This window comes from Quercus robur, chromosome 9 (genome assembly GCF_932294415.1).
Source record: "Quercus robur chromosome 9, dhQueRobu3.1, whole genome shotgun sequence".
NCBI lineage: Eukaryota > Viridiplantae > Streptophyta > Magnoliopsida > Fagales > Fagaceae > Quercus > Quercus robur.
In genome coordinates, this window is record NC_065542.1 from 32,482,761 (window position 1) to 32,502,973 (window position 20,213).

Below are 20,213 nucleotides of genomic sequence, written 5' to 3' on the forward strand. Positions count from 1 at the left end.
ATAAATTAAAGAATTGTAAACAAATTAAAGCATTGCAAAAATATGTTAAATGAACTTATAGTTTATTTTTTATTCTTTTGCTAGTACTATAGACAAATTTGTAATAAGGAAACCCCGTAAGCCACAAGATTAATCTACTACCCAAGATTCATCTCTTACTCAAAATTCATCTCCTACTCAAGATTCATCTTCTAAGCATGGTTGTGTTAATGTGAACAATCTTCCTTCAGACCCGGGGAAACGAAAAAAGATTTCATTTTATCATCCTAATGATCGAGATGAAATAAGAAGATATTATTTACAAAAAAAAAAAAAAAAAAAAAAAAAAAAAAACCTTTTCAACTTCATGAACATGATTTTCCTCAAACAAAAATTGGACTTATGCGTTGATTTAATCCTATTGATCCCTTGGACAAAAATCCTAAAGCCACCCCTGATTTTAGGGAGGATGAAAAAAAAAAAAAAAAAAAAAAAAAGAGAAAACAAGGGAGGAAAAAAATTTCTTAGCATGTTTGGTTGAGAGTATTTAATATTTATGGGTGGAAAACTGGTAGGGTTCGGGTGTTTTTTCTTCGGGTCCACCAAAATGTTTTCTTCCCAAATTGGGAAGAAAACTAAAGAGGAAACTAGATAAAAAGATAAGGACAAAAAAATCTTTTGCTATTTCATTTTTTGTCTTTTTCAAGGTCATTTGTTTCAGTTTGTTTGTTTTTGTTACTATTGTTTTTTTTCTTTTTCCTTTTTCTGTTTCTTTTGTTTGTTTGTTGAATCAAACAGAAACTTTTTTTTTTTTTTTTTTGGTTTCTGTCAACGTGTTGTCAAATAAAACAGTGGGTTTTTTTTTTTTTTTTTAATAATTTAATGATTACAAAAAAAAAAAAAAAAAAAATTATTTTTGTTATATTATATAGTAGGGGCATATAAGTAAATTTATACCAACTTTATTTTTCATACTCTCATTTTTCTTCACAGACAAATAAATGAGTTTTTTATCTCTCCACTTTTCCATTCTCCCAACCAAAAACATACAAGAGAAAACCAAAAATATTTTCTATTTTTCCACTTTTCCACCCCTCCAACCAAACAAACCCTCAATATACAAAGATATCCAATCATCTTATTTGCAATTTAGTTTGGTATCAGCCTTTAAGCATACATCAGTATTTACACTAAATATTTTTTATCCTCTCACTTTTCTATCTATTTCTCATTTTTTATCCTCTCACTTTTTCACCCATCCAACCAAACAAACCCTCAATGTACAAAGATATCCAATCATCTTATTTGCAATTTAGTTTGGTATCAGTCTTTAAGCATACATCAGTATTTACACTATAGTATTATATTCAACATAAATTTTGTGTTGTATGAACAATTATTTTTATGTTTTACATCCTATCTGCAAAATGAGTTTTTTTTTTTTTTTTTTTTTTTTTAATATGTATTTCGCTTGTGGCATTTCAACATAGGGTATTATGCCAAAAAAACACCAGTTCCCTCGGTCAGCTTTCAGCAACTTCTTTCAAGTTTGAAGTGATATGAAAGGATTCACAAATTTAGCATAACTTTGACATCGCACAATTCAACAAGCAGTTAAGGCCTGGAGCTTCCAAAGCACTTGATCCACATAAAAAGAAATGAAACAGCAGCACACCAAGAGACACAAGGATCACTTTCCATAAAAATACACCTGGTGCAATCAAGTCATTATTACTCAGCATCTAATATATACTAGTAAAAACAAAAGTAAAAAGACAATAGAATGGCTGTTGGAATGTTTACCAATCAACTAAAAGTTCTTGGAATGAAAAAGCTTTAAACATTTTTCTTTTTAATTTATTTTCCCCTTAAACTATCAGAACTTAGATGTGGAATGAATCAGTTTCCTACCATGAAGATATGAACTAAGAATACATGCTCAAGGTATGCCATTTTCATCTCTATTATCATATCTAGTAAAACCTTCATCCCCCCTCCCTCCTGTTTTCTTCGGAAGGTTGAAGTTTCTAAAGACTTCATTTTGAACATATAATTAATCAAAATGGAAAGATTCTGTTTCTGCTGTATCAAAGCCACTGTACTTTAGCAGAATAAAAACCAGACATAAGCAATAAAAAGAACAAGAAAACTTCAAAGTGTATATAGTTGAGTTCAAACTTCAACCGGTCAGTCATGTCATGAGCTTGATCAGATAATGTAACATATTAACCATTTTCTAAAAAACTCATTCCTAGTATGTATAGTCATCTAGGAAAAAATACACACATAAAAGCGACCCAACTTCCCCAATTCAAGATCTTCTGGATGGGACCCATAAAATGGATGGTTCAGATTGATTATGTAAGCAATACCTTGTGTATAAGGATCCAAGCTGCCAGAAATATAAATAGGGCAAACAAGCATGCATGCAAATGAAATGAATAAATATAAATAGGAAGGTATATAAAATCAGTTTCAGATATATGATGTATCTTTATCAAACAAGGAAAGAGATTCAAGTGGAAGTGATGTCAACCATAACAAAAAGTGCTTAATGACAACAGAAGATTAGGGTTCATTTTCACACAAACGTCATAGCATCACCCACACCAAGATTGAAAGGAAGCCTATGATGTGAATCTCTCACCAATTTATATAGCATATTGAGAATCATACCTTGATAGACCTATCAGCATAGCCAACTATAAGCTTTCCTTGCCAACACAACAAAGCTGTTACGACAGAACCACAAGGGATTGATCCAGTTGGTGTGACATCTATTTGGAACTCGTCATCTATCAACTCCTACAAGTCAAAAGCTCAGTTAACGAGTCAATAAAAAGTGGGAAACAACTCAAATTGAGGGGAAAAAACATCAACTAAACAATGGGTCATCCATTCATCGAAGTTTAAATTAGATTCAGAGCTGAAAAGACATTCCAGAAGCCACTAAGCAATACAGCATGAACTTTCAAATGGGCTAACATGAAAATTTCCTAATTCTCATTGTTCACACACAAACAAATACCATATTTTGCATGTGTACCTGTACTTTGAGAATTTTGTCCCAACCTCCAGTAAATAGCCATTTACCCTCCATACCAGTAGTAAAAATGGCACCTTGATGCAATTTCATGGATTTCATTAACACGTCATTCCTCCAGACCTGAAAGAAGTGGGAAAAGTATATGGTTACTTAAAATGAAGTCCATCATAAAAAACAATAACAAACGGGCAATCCTAATTGGCTTTGAAACTTAAATGTGCATGGAATGTTAAGCATGACCAAATGAACAAAACGCTTCTTATATTTTAGGTTCTAGGAAGTTGCTGTCTGTTCATTTCTGTTTGGGCAGTTCAAAGAAGAAAGCTTCTACTTTGTCTCGCTGTTCAGCTATGATTTTGAACACCTTATAGCATTTAAATGAGGCTGCCTTCTTTTGAATGTGTGCAAAGCAGTTTCAATATATATATATATACATATAGTATAAATAATAAGGCTCAGGATGTTGATAAATGGAAGGAATTCTGCTCTTGCATTCACATAATGGTAAATGCTCAACCTAACATGACAAAATTATTTTCGGCATTTTTTTTTAAAATAGTTTGGCAGGCTATTAATATCACTAACTTGAGAGTATCTTATCATTTCACATCTAAGTGGTGTCAAAACCCCTTGACTAATTGAACCAAGCTCAAGCAAGGTAAAAGAATATAATACCTTGATACATCCATTTTCAAAAGATGCAATGAGCATATCCCCATCAGCAGTAAGGGACAAGACAGATGTCACATTTCCAGGCATGTCCTCCCCCAAAACCGCCAATGCACTATGATCATTAAGACTCCATAATCGAATAGTTCCATCCCAGCTGCCGCTGTAAAGAACCCCATCACATACTGCTAGAGTGGAAACTACTGATTTATGTCCATTCATTGTGCAATAAAGTGCCCCATCCTGGGAAAAAAATCTAGTCTATGTATCATCCATAAAATTGGAAAATATGTGAGAAAAAATAACATCACTGTGATAATAATAGCAATTACCTTCAATGACCATGCTTTTATTGATTTGTCTCCACTGCCTGTATAGAGATAGCCATTTCCTGAAATAGTCAGGGCATGGATACCACTATAGCGCCAATCTTTCTCTTCATACCATTTCTTTATAGGATCTTGCCCAAAAGGGACCCTAATGGCCCAAACAAATATGCCACCACTATTATCACCACTTATGCACAGCTGTTCTTCATCCACATAAACTAGAGCCGTGACTCTATGCTCATGACCTCTAAAAGTGTGTGCGTGAGAGAAGTCCTGCATGATATAAGCACCAAAGAAACTAATTGGAAAGGGTTATCAGAGAAACCATATGATCCCAAAAATAAGCAAAATAAATAAATAAAATGAGAGTAAATCGCTAGACCTTCAGATTATCTTCAAGGAAACTTTATGACATCATACAATCAGTTTCTATCTATCTTCAGTGTTCTAATCATGCTAATGCAAAATTACAAATGCTGTAGTGGAACAATATGCATACTATAGATGACAGCAAACAGGTACACACAACAAGGCTTACTAATACATTTCAGGGATGATTGTTAAGAATGCAGAACAATACAGAATAAATTATCATTACTACAAGCAATCTTTATCAATCTTTACTACATGTAATCCTGCTATTATACAAGGTTTCCAAAAAGCTAATGACAACAATTGCAACTCACTGCAAAAGGATCTCACTGAAATGTTCAAGCAATCTTTCAAATTATAAATAAAAAAGCAATCAACACTGATGTATTAAGGCTTTTGGCCAGGTTCAGGCCCATTCTGGTACTACAAAAAACTATCCAGGAAAGAATGGTTATAAAAGTCACATTTTTTGCTAGGTAAATACTCACTCATCCAAGGGAATTCACTCCCATACCCTCATCCACCATCCTGTACCTATGGGGAGGGGGAGGGGTTGGAAGTGAAGTGCCATTTGGCCTAAACGCCATTGGCTGGTCCTAAAAGCTACACTGTTCTGTTCTGATATCCCAGATAGCAACTCCCTCTTACATTCTGGAGAGGCAATATGCCTATCAATACACTTGTGTGTGCATGAATATATCACAGCATGCAAGTATACAAACATAACAATTAAGGTGTGCATGCTTCATGCATTACTTTTATACATCATTTTCTTAAAAATTTTCTTTTATAGAGTTATACTAACTGAATCAACTACACAGAGGGATGTGAAATTGTGCATGTCTAAGGCATTTCAAAAAATTTGCTCAATAGAAGATGTAAGTTGAAACTACTCAGATTGGTGCACTTCATCAGTTTGAAATTATCATCAGCAATGATGGAAGCAAAAGACTTGTGAAAAATTGAATTGCTTAACATATTCCTCTTCATATTTTGTTGGCATTAAATTACTTAACTCCTTACTAATTGAACTAGTTGTAAAACATATAACTCCAATAAATTGTGACTTTAGAGTGTGTACCTGCAATGACCAAACTTGAACAGTTTTATCAAATGAGGAGCTAAACAGGAAACCCCCTACAAGAAAAAAGAAACGCTGTCATTTGAAAGCAATATGCCTTTTAAAAAAATTTAAAACAATGTAAGTTACACACACCCAATAGCCAATGAGTTCTAGTTTAATTGCCACTTCCTTCCCTTATAGGATTAAGGTGGAGGGTGAGATCATGGGTTCAAAACCCATTGCAATAACTAAACGATGATGAGCAATATCAGTCAACCATAAGCTCTGCATTGCAGGTGAAATCCCCCAAGAAAGGATCCGAATGTATCTTACTAATAAGAAAAGTTACGCACTCAGCCAATGGGTTTTCAACTCATGACGTTACCCTCCAACCATTCTTATTGGAAGAGGAAGTGCCATTTAAGCTAGAGCTAATTGGCATTTGAAAGCAACATACTCATAAGCTAAAAGAACCAAAGCTCCCCAAAAACGTATTATATTTTTTATATAAGGGGAGGAACAAGAGGAGACTTGAACTAGTGACCTCCATTTCTAATGTGTGGTCCCCAGTCGATTGTTACCCCATGGGCTGTGGGGTAACAACATTTTATTTTAATCATGTTCCTTCATCTTGGGGAGCATAAAAGTTGTGCAAACTGCAAATCAGAATTTCTACACTTTAATAGGAATATTTATATGGGTTAAAAGAAGAATATTCTGATTATGCTCAAAAACCAATCTCACAGCTTGCATACGAAGCCATGTGACAGTGAATACCATAGAAGTTTCAAAGCTCTGAATACATAATAATCAATAAAGAACAGAGCATAATCTCCAACTTACAAGCCTCAGTTTTGTTTTTTTTTTTCAATTATATTATTGATAAATTCTACATGCACTCAGTGGGTCTTGAACCCACAACCTGACCTCCATGCAATTATGATGGGAGGAGGAAGTGCCAGTTGAGCTATAGCTCATTGGCCAACTTACAAGTTACAAGCTGTTCATATGTGCCCAATCAAAGAGAGCTGGATCATGATAAGGTTTAAACAATTCTCATTAGTAGACATCTTAATCTTCAAGTTTGGCATTTTGACGGTCTTACACCTAAATAACCAAATGGCCATGCATGGATTATTATTTAGTATAGTAAACAATTATTGACATCACACCATATTTGGAATCATACCTCCAACTGCTAATTCTGTAATACAATCAAGATGGCCCTGAAGATCTTTACATTTGATCACTCCCTCAGAGAGGCCTTCAACAAAGCTTTTGTCAACCCTTTTATCAACTTGATCAAAATCTGTTCCACCATCTTCTCCCTGTTTTTCTGCACTTTCAATGGGCAACTGACACAGCTTCCCAAAAATCAAGCAATGATATAAGTTATTCTCCTTAATTTCCCGCTTAAAACCACCTGTGATATCAAACTTAGGTTTGATTAACAACTCCCTTATGCATCTCCACACATCAGTTGCAAGCGGGCGACTTCCCTGATCAAAATTCAAACATTTGCAGAGAATCTGATTCAATGAAGCATATTCTGAACCCAAGTTAGTTTCCAATAAAGAACGAACTTTCTCCGCCCAACCCGTATACAAAGTAGAATAATCAGAACCTTTTTCTTCACATATTTCCAAAGTCTCCTCAGTGAATGTTTTTCCAATAAGAAGCCTCATTAGCACACAAGCTAATGACCAAACATCCGAGCTACAATCAACCGAACATCTTGAACTTCCACATTCCACAGCAATCCCCTCTTTCTGCAACAACTCAAGCAAAAGCTGAGGGCTCAAAAGAGCCTCATTTTTCAATAAACCACTGAAAATCACTCCCATCTCATTGTCATCAATTCTTAACTTACCAGAAACAGCTTCCACAACATGCTTTCGAAGCTTCCTTCCAGCCACCAATACCGCACTCAAATCAACACAAACACGACCAAAATCATCAAAACTAAAGCACGAAAGATCCAAACACCCAATAACCAATCCTTCAAAATGCAAAGTAATCACAGCCTCACAAATTCCCGCACCGATCATCGCAAAACCAGAAATCCCATCTTTACTCAAACCCTCTTCATCTTCACCAAAAAACCTATCTCCCAAATCACCAAATTTCTCCAACAAACTCCCATTCTGCCTCTCACACACTAAACTCAAAAACCCACCTTCCAAATCACCCCACAAGCCAAAAACTTCACACACAAACTTCTTCTGAGCTCTCAGAATCAAACCCAGTTCCTCTCTCTCCTCCTCTCTCATCCCACTCAAACAATTCATAACCTTCACAACATAGCTATAACGAAACACAGAAGAATCATCATCATCATCATCATGTAAAGAAACAAGGCGTAAAACACTCACCCTTTGGTTCTCATAAAAGCCAACACGAATCATCTCAGCTTCCTCTCCTTCTCCTTCAATCAAAACAGCATCGTTGGGTAGAACCCATTGTTTCCAGACAGAGAAGAACTCGTGAGACCAGAAGTGAGGCAAGAAATGGTGGGATTGGGAATGGCAAGGGTCGTAATTCGGAGGAGTTTTATCGGGCTTATGGGAATTTCCGGTGAGGCGGAGGAGGTCGATGTTTTTGGGGAGAGCGGTGGGGCCTTGTGAAGGGTAGTTGACAAGTTGGTTACATTCGGGGCAGCGAATGGTGTGAGAATACCGTTGGGGAAGGTTTAGGAGGCAGGCTTCGCAGGCGGTGTGACCACAAGCGAGTACGCGGGGGATTACGGTGTCGCCGTCGTAGTTCTGGAGGCACACCGGGCACTCCGGCGACTCTATCTCCATCACCCAAATATTATTATTATTATTCAAAAACCAGTTTCAATGTTTTTGTTTTTCGTTACATGGCGCTCCGTTCCGTTGTTTAACTTCCTTCTTCTTGAACGCAACGTTTTTTTTTTTCTTTTTTTTGATAAATTGAACGCAACGTTTTGGTAACGAAAGAGAAAAAATTTTGATTTGAAAGTGGTTGTGTCCTCTAAAATTAAAAATTTTGTTAAAAAACAGTAAAACACATTGTTTTTTAAAGTTGAAACGTGGATTGGAGTGAGCACAGGAGATAGTTTATTACAGGCAATTCCCAAATACACTAAAAAAATACGGAAAAATTGGTATTTGTCCTTAATTTATAAATTATGCAATAAAATGTTAATGTTTTGAAATTATTTAACAAAATACTCATGTTTTTTAAATTTTATTTTAACAAAATTGAGTTATGTGTAAAATTTGATATCTTATGTGTAAAATTTGATATCTTTAAAATCGAGTTATATGTATATTTTTAAGTGGAGCTTGATATTAGCAATGTCGAGCAAAATATGCATAGAACTCAACATTGCTAATGTCAAGTTTCACTTGTAACCTGATTTTGTTAAAATCGAGTTTCAAAAATAAGTACATTTTGCTATATAATTTCAAAATATGAGTATTTTGCTACATAATTTGTAAATTAGGGGCAAATGCCCATTCTCTTCGTTAAAAACACTTTAAAAGTTTTCATTTTCAGTGTAATCTTACAGTGTTTAAAACACATTGTGCGCACTACTTTTTTTTTTTTTCATCACAATCCCTATATAATGTTTAAAAGAATCTTTACCTCCAACATTTTGTGTAATATCAAAACAACCTACTTAATATGGGTTTTTAAGGTTTCAAAAATGGCCAAATCAGATATCGAGAGTAACAAGTCGTAAAAGTCTAAGGAAGTGTTAAAAGAGAAGGGGATCTATCATCTATCTTAAGGGGGACAACTACAAGTCTGAGGTTTGATTGTAAATATAGTTTCTCTCTCTCCAACATTTTGTGTAATATGAAAACAACCTAGTAATTATGAGTTTTTAAGGTTTCAAAAATGGCCAAATCGGACCTTGAGAGTAACAAGTAGTAAAAAGTCTAATTAAGGAAGTGTTAAAAGAGAAGGGAATCTATCATCTATCTTAAAGGGGACAACTACAAATCTGAGGTTTGATTATAAATATAGTCTCTCTCTCTCTCTCATAATTTGATTTACGTGAAAATATATGAAATCAATTGAATTAACACTCCGTATGTTTTGATGTAAAATATTTTCAAATGTTATTGAAAATATTTTCATTTTACTGTGTTTGGTTGTCTACATAAATGGCAAGAAATTAGTTGCAAATATTTATTTCATGGTAAAATGAAAAAAAAAAAAAAAAAATCATAATCTCACGATTAATCAAATCCAGGCAACCACCACCATATTGGCACAATCTCAACCACCACTACTCCACTGACCACTTAAACCCACAACACAGCCATCACCACAACTCTCCACTAACCACTTAAACCCACATCCACTAACCACTCAAACCCACAACACAGCCACCACCACAACTTAACCACAACCACAACACAACCACCACTACAACCCACAACATAGCCACCACAATATAGCCACCACCACAACCCATAAACCATTTCAGCTACCCACCATAACCCATAAACTATTTCAGCTACCCATCGCAACCCTCAACCTAGCCACCACGATGACCCACAAACCATCCTAGCCATCCACCACCACTCACAAACCCAACCACCCATGACCCATAAACCATCCAAAAACCCAAATCTGTAAACCACACGACAATAAAAGCTAAAAAGAACCCCCAAAACTAAGAACCTATTGATGAGCCAACGACTATATAGGTGGCCAAGAATCGGTGGAGTTGATAACAACAATTAAGAATAACAAAAACAAAAAACAGAAACTCAAGTGGAGCCGATGATGGGTGGCGCCAACGAAGGGTTGAGCCAGTGATAAGTAATGTTGAAGAAGGTGGAGCCAATGGTGGGTGGGAGAGAAGGATTAATGGTGGACTAGATTTGTGGGTGCAAGATTGAGAGAGCATGAGAGGGAGAAAGAGGCAGATGTGTGTATTGGAAGGATTGAGAGTGCAAATGTAAAATATTTTACCAATATTTCAAGAGTTAAAGATTTTGCACTTGTTTGCCTTAGTTGTTTTAATTGACTGAAAATATTTTACTTTTAGCCAAATATTTTACTTTAAAACAAAAACGGTAAAATTTGAAAATATTTTCCTGAAAATATTTTATATCGAAACAAACGGAGCGTAAAAGAAATTAACAAATTTGAGTGTGTTGGATCTTAGATCACATACTACTTCAGCAGGTCCTCAAGAGGAAAAAATATCTTATGAGACGATTTAATGAGACTTCTCTCACAGCATGTGTGGATGCTATGAGGTCTCATGAGTCCATCTCATTAGATTCCAGCTACTTGTTGAACAGAGCAACTTATTCTTTGATGATGCCCATATCAGTGGGTCACAACTAATAATGTCCACCATTTTCTTCTTTACCGAAACAAGTAAAACAAATTCGTCATAAATTTCTCTTTAATGAACATCATATGCAAGTTATAATACTTTTACATATGCTCATCCAACATATTCTGCATCTATAGTTTCAAATACCGAACCAATTTTAGAGAGCTGTAAGCAAACTCTACCTCATTGAATTCAACACTCCCCCACAACTTATCATCCAATTTGTACCTCAAGCTGTGATCATATAGAATTGAAACTGTCTTAAAATCACCTTGGTTCTTCAAAAGCGCCATAAGAGAGAGCCTTCAATCATAGTCCACATCAATTCCTCTTTGCTTCAAGAATTCTTTGGCCTCTACAATGTCCTGTGCAAAAAGAATTTACGATGGTTATGCAAACCGGAACTTCCTAGAACAGATTTAACCCAATACAAGTGCCATTCCACCTAATATATTGCACAAATATAATAGGAGAAAATTAAGGGTAGAGTGACAGAGAACACAGAACAAAAGAAAAGAGTTTCTGCCCAGGGGTGAAAATGGGTGAAAATGCTGAGTTGTGCACAGATAATGATAAGAATCCAGTCGGTTCCAAATTCTATTTTTCAAATATTACAATTAAAAGAGCATTATTATGGACCAAGAAACTAAGACTATACAAAATAGTTAAATCCATCACCAAATACACGTAGCATTAGAGATATATTACTGAACAGCACATTTTTCAAATCTTGATACGGACAAACATTAGGATACACTTTGATTAGTTTTCAAACTAGAAATCCTAACCATCACTTTGTTGCCTTATCCTCTGACCAAAAATCCTAACAATGCTAGAGATCCACAGTTTAAGTAATGTAAAATCCTAAGCTTGACACACTTATGTTCCACAACATAGTGATCCAACACGCTTTAGAGTCACTTATAAGTCAGTAAGTAAGCCAATTAAGTATCAGGGAAACATAACAGAACAAAAACCAGGGCAATTGAGCTGGTTCACTGCAAGGAGAAAAAATAAACTCAACTTTGATAGCCTCGTTCAAATTGACTAAGAGAGCTTTTTTTTTCCACTTGAAAATGGGTAAGGAGGGGCAATTGCCTCCTTTACCCCTCCAAAAAGGCTTATCCTTCCCCCAAAAAGAAGAATCCTCTTCCCCCCAATATCAAAATTTTTTTTCCTCAATTATTTCCACAATTTTGTAATAGCTCTTTTAGGATTTTTACAATAAACATAGATTTTGAATAATTGGAAACATCAGCCAATACAAAAAGAGAAAATTCTAAATACTATTTAAATGGAAAAAAATGACTTTGTTGATGAGGATTGTAACTTCTGTGCCATGTGATTCTGTAAACAGACAAGAGTTTGACATTATAGATAAAATTAAATAGGTAGGCTAAATTAGATCAGATTGTTTGCTAAGTAAAAACTAGAAATTAACAATTAGAAGACATTTAAGATTTTAATGCATATTACTTATAAAAAAAAAATTATTCTAATGCAAATCTTCCACGGTTCCACTATTTAAGCTAGCTCTTGACACATGCAGTGTATATACACAAATAAAAATTTCCTTAGACAATCAAAGAAAAAACAACTAGCCAATTACAAGAGAGAGAATGAGAGCTATTTCCAGGAAGGGGAGAGGAAAAAGAGTATTGGAAGTGGAGAATAGTGGAAAGGTTGTTGCCAAAATTTTAAAATTTTCATAATAAAATAACCATAATTATTTAAGTTATATAGAAAAAATCATCATTGAAAACAATATAAGGGTTTTCTTAATGTATAATGGAATTATATCATAGTAAATACTATTAACACATCGGTATCCACACTGCCGACCATTATTTGCTTAACCAGTCCAAAGAAAAGAACATGGTTGGAAAGTATGCCTTGAATTTTATGGTCTGATAATCACAGCATCGGCATTCAAAGCAAAGCATATTCAAATACAACAAGACTCTCTAGGAACTTAATATCCATTGGTGGGGACTGTATAAATTGAAAGTCAAGTACATACAGTGTAGTCCTACCTTTTGAACAATTGCAACCACAAAGAAATTTGGGAGAAGGCACATTAGATTTCTTTTCCAACAGTCTGGACAGTCTTAATGAATTTGGAAATCCAATTCATCAAAGATATTTCAGATACTATGCCCAAAGAAAGGTGGAAATCATCTAGCTATATAGATGACCATTAAAGTGCACTATTGCCCATGAGTTTTTTTTTTTAAACATTAAGCAGTCATTACATTCACATGAGGTTTTGTTTCTTGCACAAATATAATTGACTGACATAAATTTACTAATAACAAAAAGTCAAATAATTTACTAGGGAAAAGGATTGAGAACCTTTTGTAGCAACACTGCTTCCTGAGGACATGTTGGAAATTGCATCAGACCAACCCCAACCATCAAAAGACCATAGCACCCAAGTGACACAATGAAATATACCGGCAACTGGAAAGTAACAAGATGAGACATATAATCAAAACTAAGCAAAGGTGAGAAATACCACATGCCTTCAGCCACTAGACAGATCATAAAGGATGAAATTCTCACCAACCAAGCATAAGAACATGGGACCACGGTCTCAAGAAGAACGATCCAAAAGGCAGATACTGCCACCAGCAATATCAGAAGCTTCACAATGTGCTTCATATGGATGTTCAATTAGACAATGCTTCTTAATTCCTCCCTATATGAAACAATACCATACAGTAAATGGAAAAAAAAAAAAAAAAAATTGCATATTTCCATAATTTATGAAAAACAGGGCAGGTGAATATATGTTTTAAGTTTGATAGCCATATCAGCTTATGTGTTACATAGATAGGTAACCCAAGATGCCAAGTGCCTATGTATTACATTATGTCACATAGAAGCACGGAAACTACGTTTGGGGTGTCGTACCTATTATGTCATGTTATAATTTTTCAGAAATTACTCGTGTCAGCGTGTTGTACCTGTACTGTGTCTTGTCATCCTAGTTCTGAAGTTGCAATCCATCATTCAGAATAGGGCTTATAGAGAAAATGAAACTCTTAACCCAAACTAATGGTTAAGGCATTATTTCAGTTTAAGGGTTTTAGCTCAAACTGTATTTATAGAGAAGAAAAGTGTGAATTTCAATTCTTTTAACTAATTTCCTTGAGCATAAGCAGTACAAGATAGTATCTCATTGAACATATATCTAAGGACAAAACACAATTCATATCTTAAAAAGTTGTTTTGTTGTTAAATTACATACCCACAAATACAATGCAACAATCATAACAAAAAGTCAGGAGTCAGCTATACCTGAACTGAAGCAACCTTGAAAAGAATTGGGTTCCAAGTTCCAAGGAAAAAAAGAAGAAGCAAAAGAGGTATTTATCTTTGTGAAAAGAATTCGGCGCCGTCTGGTATTAGCTATTAAGCTTTGAAATCGGGATTGGAATGTGGTGTGGAGTTGGACTGAATCAACGACCAATATCGGCCACAGAGAGAGAGAGAGAGAGAGAGAGATTGGACAATCGGTAAAAGAACCGCTATGCCCCCAATTTGAGACAGAATATCAAAGAGAGAGAGAGAGTTGAAGAGAGAAAATTTTTCTTACTAGTTAATTGCAATTTAAGTTCCTAAAAAAAATTGCAAGTTACACCCGAGTAATTTTGATTCTGTGCTTAAAGTTTTAAAATTTACATCCGTACCTCTACATTATTTGCACTTAAGTTCTAAAGAGTTGTCTGTAAACCATTAAAAAAAAAAAGAGTTGTCTGTAATGTAGTTTTATTTTATGATCTAAAATTTGAAACTTGTAGAAATATTAAAATTGTCCCAAATTGATAATTCATGTAAATTACAATGGAGTGAAAATAATATCTTTCTTGACAGCACCCACACTAGATGTGGAATATGTGCCAAATGCTAAATATTTGGCACATATCCCACACTAAACTCAATTTTAGCCCATTTAGCAGATGTGGGATATTGTTTTTTTTTTTTGCAACATTGAACAGTTTGCCACGATACGGAAGATATGTGGTATATTATTTGTTGTTTGTTTATTGTGTTGATGAGTAGTAAATATTATTTTAATGTGTAGTAAATATTATTTTAATGTATATAATTGAATTATAAAACATCTGATAAATGAGATGTTGTAAAATGATGTGGTAAAATAATAAAGTAGGCATTTGATGTGGTAAAATGACATAATTTTTGGAACATTTGCTACGGATGCTCTAATAGGGTTCAAACTTCAAAAGAATCAAAACTATAAATAAATTTTAGGGTATGAATTTAAATTTTGAAATTTTAAGAGACAGTCAATAAAATTTCAAAATTATCCCAAACTATAAGGTTCAAATTGCAATTTTGTCTAATTTCTATCTATAAATGATGTTGTTTCCACAACACTTTCACAATATTTTTACAATGAATCTTAGGTGGTATACTATCAGTTGTCACCAATAACGTGTTATCTAAGATTTGTTGCGAATTCTATGAGAGAATGTGCAGACTAAAATAGTGAGAAGAAATAATATCATAAGTTAAGATGTATTTGAAAGAATATAACAAACTAGCATCTCGAGTTTTATAGACTCGATTTCAATCTAAAACTCAAGGGTTAAAGACTCGATTCTCACTTGGTGAGTTGGTAGTATGATGCCACATAGATCTCAAGTGTTAGAGACTCGAGTTCCAAAAAGCAAAACCGAGTCTTTAAGACTCAATTTTTGTACTTGAAGAACATAAGATCTGAAGAAGAATAGAGGAAGAACAGATCTGAAGAGGCACGATCTAGAGCTTTGAAGAACAAAGGAAGAACGAAGAGACGATATGGTCGATTGGACGATTGAATGCTAGGTGAGCCAATCTAGTTGATTTGACGATTGAACGCTGAGTGAGTGATTGGATGATCTGGTCTTCAGATCTACAGTGTTGAAGAACGAAGAAGAAGAATGAAAAAATAAAACGCAGGGAAGAAGAACGCTTAGGAAAAAATAAAACGGTGAAACTCGAGTTCCATGTGGATATTTTTCCACCTTAAATGCTACCGCTTACAAATCGAGACTTAGAAACTCGAGTTTTATCTTGGAACTCGAGATACTAGTTTTTCACATTGTTTTGAAACGTTACAATTAATGAAATTATTTGATATTTAAGGTTATTTAGAAAAAAAATTCTGAATTCTATTTTTTTTATATATATATATTTTTTGAGGGGACGTTTTCTATTTTTTATCTTAAAAATGATTTGTTGCAAAGATATTGTGACAGTGTCTGTAGTGTAAGTTATATTAGTCAATTTGTTTTTACGAAAAAGACGGGTTTGCCCCTAGCAGATTGCTATAATGTCGAAACAGCCTTCTTATTATTAAAGTCGCGGCCTGGGGCGAGTCGGGTCGGGGAGTACCCTAGTACTTAGTCTGACTGACGAAACGAACGGACTTTCAACTTGGTAGTTGGAAGAGAAGGGGATCTACAGCTAAGCTTGCTACGAGTCTCAGGTACTCTCTCTCTCTCTCTCTCTCTCTCTCTCTCAATTTACGAATTGAAGAATCGAATAGGAAGAAAAAATAAATGAGTGTGTTGGATCTTTAGATCAAGTAAATAATTAGGGTAAATGAATTTTTACTATGATTTGATGAATCCAGTAAATCTATTATCGCAGTCAAATTTAGGATGACTACAATTGTTTTTTTCTCTCTCTCTCAATCAGATTTAGGCGTGCCTTTTTGATTTTGAATGTGAAAAAAAATATTGCATAATGCTTCTCAAATCTGTGTCCATTTGTATTTCAATTTCGTGTCTTTGGCTCTTAATATGCATTTGAATGTAGCTTTTTTTGTTAAAAGATTATATTCTTATTTGCTGCAAAAGCCAAAAAGCTATAAGAAAAATAAAAATTGTTGCCAAATAGACTAATGTTGGTTTTATTTTCTATTTGGTGTTTTTATTTTAATGGGATTTGTTGTTTGTGAAATTTTGGATTGTTCTTTCCAATGTATGTCTGATTTTTTTTTTTTTTTTTACTTGTCTTTGCAACTTGAAGTGTCGATGGCAGGGCCAGGGAGTTCCATGCTTTATTCTTTTCTTCTATTCATAGTCATCCTCTCGCTTCAAGAAGTGTATAGAGGGAAGTTAGCATCGTCGGAGCTATTCACCATACTCGGGGGGTTCACCAGTTCTCTTATATTTCTTGTGCTGCTGACAGTGAGTTCTAATAGCTTTGCATTGATGTTTTAATTTTCTTGTGTGACAATCACATTGATATGTGAGTCTCTCTCGTGCCACGTTTATTGTTTCTTCTATTATATAGTATAATATGGTAGTATACTAATATCCAAATGAAACCAACTTTATATAATCTCAAGAGAAAAAGGGAAATTCATTCACTTTTATCAATGTTAACATGGTGCTTTCCACCATTCACATAATTATTTTGTAGTGCTTTTTTCTGCAATTCCGAATATATTTTATGTTATGATGTGTATCTTTCTTAATGTATCTCTCTGAGAATAGCTGTAATGCAGCATCTTGTACATGTTATTACATAAGAATTATTCTGTGTAGTTCACAGCATTTTTGCATTTCGAACCTGAAGCTTCTTCTGTCATGAGTAATTAAAATATGTAAAGAAGGGGGGGTGGGGGACTTCACATACACAAAATATATACAAGTCAGAAAAGCGGTTTCTTTATAATCTGCCACAAATCGACAAGCTAAGATTGCATTTGGTTTTATCCTTTATGGTGCATGACTCGTACAATTGGTGGAACATCTTTATTTGCATTTGATTGGTGCTTTTCTTGCAGTTCATTGGAAATTTCCAGGAAACATGTGGCATGAGGACTGGGTGGGGTGCTGGTGAGTGTGCCTTTAGATTCATATTTTGTTTGCTTACTTATTGTTATTAAAAAGAATATTATTAAAGTCCATCTGAACGATATAGATTAAAACTCTTTTCAGTATTCCTACTCTTTACACTATATTGTCTCCAATCAAAGGCATTATGTGCAGTGCACATGGCATTGCTCAAGTAAGGATCTTAATCTGCTCATCTGTGGAGCATCACCCATGCTTGTCTGCTTGCGTGGTGTTACCAAATCTGCGAAGCCCACAGCTCGATTAGACGCCAATTTTTAATGCTTGTATATACACAGTGAGGCCACCATCCATAAGCTTGCTTTTAAGCGCCTTTGTGCATAGGTCTACCTATCTGGTCAATGAAACCAAGCTCACTCTCTTATGTTTATGTTTAGCATGAGCATTTGTGACGCTCATTTAGTCCGCCTTCACCATCCTATTAACTTTTGTGCACTTGCATTAAGGCTAAATAAGAGCCTTCATTGTCATTAAATGCAAATGTTTCTTATGGAGGATTTTTTTTTTTTTTTTTTTTTTTGGGGGGTTGGGCGGGGTGTTAAAGAAGAAGAAGAAGAGATATAGACTACTAAGATTTTTCAAAAGGATGAAATGCTTTTATATTAGGGTTTTCAAGTTTGACCCACTTTATAAAAAGAGGAAAGCAAATAGAGGATACATGTTGCAGGATTAAAATTTGTCCATAGCTGAAAAAGGCTGACAACCAGTGTTGTCATCCCTTTTTAATATTGATTTTGTAGTTAAGAATGAGCTCTATCTCAAATAGCAACTTTTTTGTTGTAAGGGCAAGGTGGAGGGTGAGTCATGGATTCAAAACCCACCAAGTGTGTTCAATTTACCAATAAAAAACATATTGATTTGTAATTAATGGTCTTTTTTCTAATATGCATTGCACATTGACATTCAGTAGCAACTGGATGTCTTCTGAAATGGAAGATGAAAATTATAGGGATTTTATGATTGAAAATGCTGTATTTGTGTACTTAATAGCTTCAGAAACATATAGGACTTTGGCTTTTCGCAACTTTAATAATCAAGTAAAGATTCAAGGGGACATTGGAACTCTAGGCTTCCTATTTAAGTTTCATTGTGTAAAACGATTGTGATTGTAGGCTTCTCATAAATTGCTACATTATTTTTTTGAAGCAGTATTGTTTACATCTCTTTTGCAGTCATAATAGCAGAAGCAGTGGCTCTGATTGCTGCTAGCACGGTCCATCGAGTTTGTATAACGACATGGTATGCAATAATAATGATTTGAATTTTATTACTTTTTTTCTGTAGTTCACATGAGTGCATGCTACAAGGGATATAGTTGAAAGCATTAGCAACACCAGTTAGTTTGAAATGACTTCTGTATTTGTTAGAAATCTTTCTGGTAAAGTGCCATTAACGATTGTCAAGTTGTTTGGAATGGGGCATCAACAGACACTAAGGCCACAAATGTATCATGAAGACTTAAGTTATTTTCAAAAAGAATGAAAGAGCCCTTGCGAAGAAGTAAAATCAATGTTTAAATGACTAGGAAAAGTATTGATTGGCGATTGTCATAATCACAATTTATATGTGTTGTATTTGTCGTAGGTTGTAACTAGTTCACAAGGCTCCCACTTATGCGATTTACATGCATTTGTATGCATAATAGAAAGATTCATTTTTCTTTCTGGAGATTGAAAAACAGGACTCATTATGAATGTATTGGACATAGAGATAATCAATTCCTTATAAATATAATATCCATGGTATGTGAATTGGAAAAAATTAGGGCATGTATATACTGTATTAAAACAAGTTGGAGTGGTAGTTTGGGATAGGATCCTCAATTGAACTATAATCTTTCTTTCTTTTTCTTTTATTTATTTATTTTTTTTATAATAATTTTTGGGCCCAATGGCAATGCAATTGCAATGGAACTGTAGAAACTTTTTGACCGGCAGATTTACAAGACTTTTTAACATGTAAGTATTTGATTTGCAATGGAACATGTATTTGATTTCTTATACCTTGTTCACTCCCTGTGTACTAGGGTGTTCCTTTTTTATATCAATATAACTTATTACTTATAAAAAAAAAAAAAAAAACAAGACTTTTTAATAATAGAAAATATATAATTTTGGATCCAATCAATTGATTGCTCACTTTTATCTTTCAAGTGTCTTGAGATTTTATATAATAATGACATTTTTTGTGATCTTATATTTCGGATGCAGTTTCCTGTTCTCAGTTGGATTGCTATATGAGCTCAACAAGCTTTCTGGGATGATACTATTGAAAAGTGATTCTAAAACGAAGAGGCTCTGAGTGGGGAAATAAACTTATTATGAGCTGCCATTTGAGCTTGTTGTTACTCTTCGTTTTTAAGTATCATATAGACATTGCCCAAAAGGACAAATGAGTATTATTTAGAGTTGTATGAGATATTTGTCAACAATGATTGTTATTGGCTCATTGCTGCCAAGAGATTTTGGGACAAAACTTTACCATTGGTGGTAGAAGTATAGATCGTTTGATGAGGTTGATAATGGAGTTACTTATTATAGGCTTATTAATAACTTAA

The 20,213-nt window shown here is 34.4% G+C and overlaps 3 protein-coding genes across 5 annotated transcripts; 1 reads left to right on the forward strand and 2 right to left on the reverse strand.

The window, feature by feature from the left end:
* Window positions 1–1,258: 1,258 nt before the first annotated feature.
* Window positions 1,259–8,417, reverse strand: LOC126701260 (uncharacterized). Of its 2 annotated transcripts, XM_050399377.1 has the most exons (7): window positions 6,648–8,406; window positions 5,477–5,532; window positions 4,027–4,296; window positions 3,701–3,937; window positions 3,026–3,145; window positions 2,656–2,784; window positions 1,259–1,690 (listed from the first exon to the last, which is right to left on the reverse strand). In XM_050399377.1, the coding sequence occupies exons 1-7, from the start codon at window positions 8,257–8,259 to the stop codon at window positions 1,670–1,672; spliced, it is 2,445 nt and encodes an 814-aa protein (XP_050255334.1). In that variant the 5' UTR covers window positions 8,260–8,406; the 3' UTR covers window positions 1,259–1,669. The 2 variants fall into 2 exon arrangements, with proteins under 2 accessions (XP_050255334.1, XP_050255335.1); XM_050399378.1 differs by lacking the exons at window positions 1,259–1,690; window positions 2,656–2,784; window positions 3,026–3,145 and having other exon boundaries at window positions 3,726–3,950; window positions 6,648–8,417.
* Window positions 8,418–10,826: 2,409 nt separating this feature from the next.
* On the reverse strand, window positions 10,827–14,394 carry LOC126701261 (dolichol-phosphate mannose synthase subunit 3-like). Of its 2 annotated transcripts, none has more exons than XM_050399379.1 (4): window positions 14,085–14,394; window positions 13,347–13,482; window positions 13,137–13,244; window positions 10,827–11,149 (listed from the first exon to the last, which is right to left on the reverse strand). In XM_050399379.1, the coding sequence occupies exons 2-4, from the start codon at window positions 13,443–13,445 to the stop codon at window positions 11,090–11,092; spliced, it is 267 nt and encodes an 88-aa protein (XP_050255336.1). In that variant the 5' UTR covers window positions 13,446–13,482; window positions 14,085–14,394; the 3' UTR covers window positions 10,827–11,089. The 2 variants fall into 2 exon arrangements, with proteins under 2 accessions (XP_050255336.1, XP_050255337.1); XM_050399380.1 differs by having other exon boundaries at window positions 14,161–14,393.
* Window positions 14,395–16,117: 1,723 nt separating this feature from the next.
* LOC126701262 (uncharacterized) lies at window positions 16,118–20,213 on the forward strand. The gene is made up of 5 exons (XM_050399381.1): window positions 16,118–16,278; window positions 16,824–16,984; window positions 17,587–17,638; window positions 18,829–18,895; window positions 19,867–20,213. The coding sequence occupies exons 2-5, from the start codon at window positions 16,829–16,831 to the stop codon at window positions 19,955–19,957; spliced, it is 366 nt and encodes a 121-aa protein (XP_050255338.1). The 5' UTR covers window positions 16,118–16,278; window positions 16,824–16,828; the 3' UTR covers window positions 19,958–20,213.

Bases quoted from the DNA above. Each gene is read 5' to 3' on its own strand.
- LOC126701262 (XM_050399381.1), top strand. From the start codon at position 16,829: ATGGCAGGGCCAGGGAGTTCCATGCTTTATTCTTTTCTTCTATTCATA. The intron at 16,985-17,586 runs GTGAGTTCTAAT...CTTTTCTTGCAG, and splicing joins TATTTCTTGTGCTGCTGACA to TTCATTGGAAATTTCCAGGA. The intron at 17,639-18,828 runs GTGAGTGTGCCT...TCTCTTTTGCAG, and splicing joins GAGGACTGGGTGGGGTGCTG to TCATAATAGCAGAAGCAGTG.
- LOC126701260 (XM_050399377.1), bottom strand. From the start codon at position 8,259: ATGGAGATAGAGTCGCCGGAGTGCCCGGTGTGCCTCCAGAACTACGAC. The intron at 4,297-5,476 runs GTACACACTCTA...TATATCATGCAG, and splicing joins TTCAAGTTTGGTCATTGCAG to GACTTCTCTCACGCACACAC. The intron at 1,691-2,655 runs GTATGATTCTCA...TGATTGCACCAG, and splicing joins ATGCTGATAGGTCTATCAAG to GTGTATTTTTATGGAAAGTG.
- LOC126701261 (XM_050399379.1), bottom strand. From the start codon at position 13,445: ATGAAGCACATTGTGAAGCTTCTGATATTGCTGGTGGCAGTATCTGCC. The intron at 13,245-13,346 runs GTGAGAATTTCA...GTTACTTTCCAG, and splicing joins CATGTTCTTATGCTTGGTTG to TTGCCGGTATATTTCATTGT. The intron at 11,150-13,136 runs GTTCTCAATCCT...CTTTTTGCACAG, and splicing joins AAGCAGTGTTGCTACAAAAG to GACATTGTAGAGGCCAAAGA.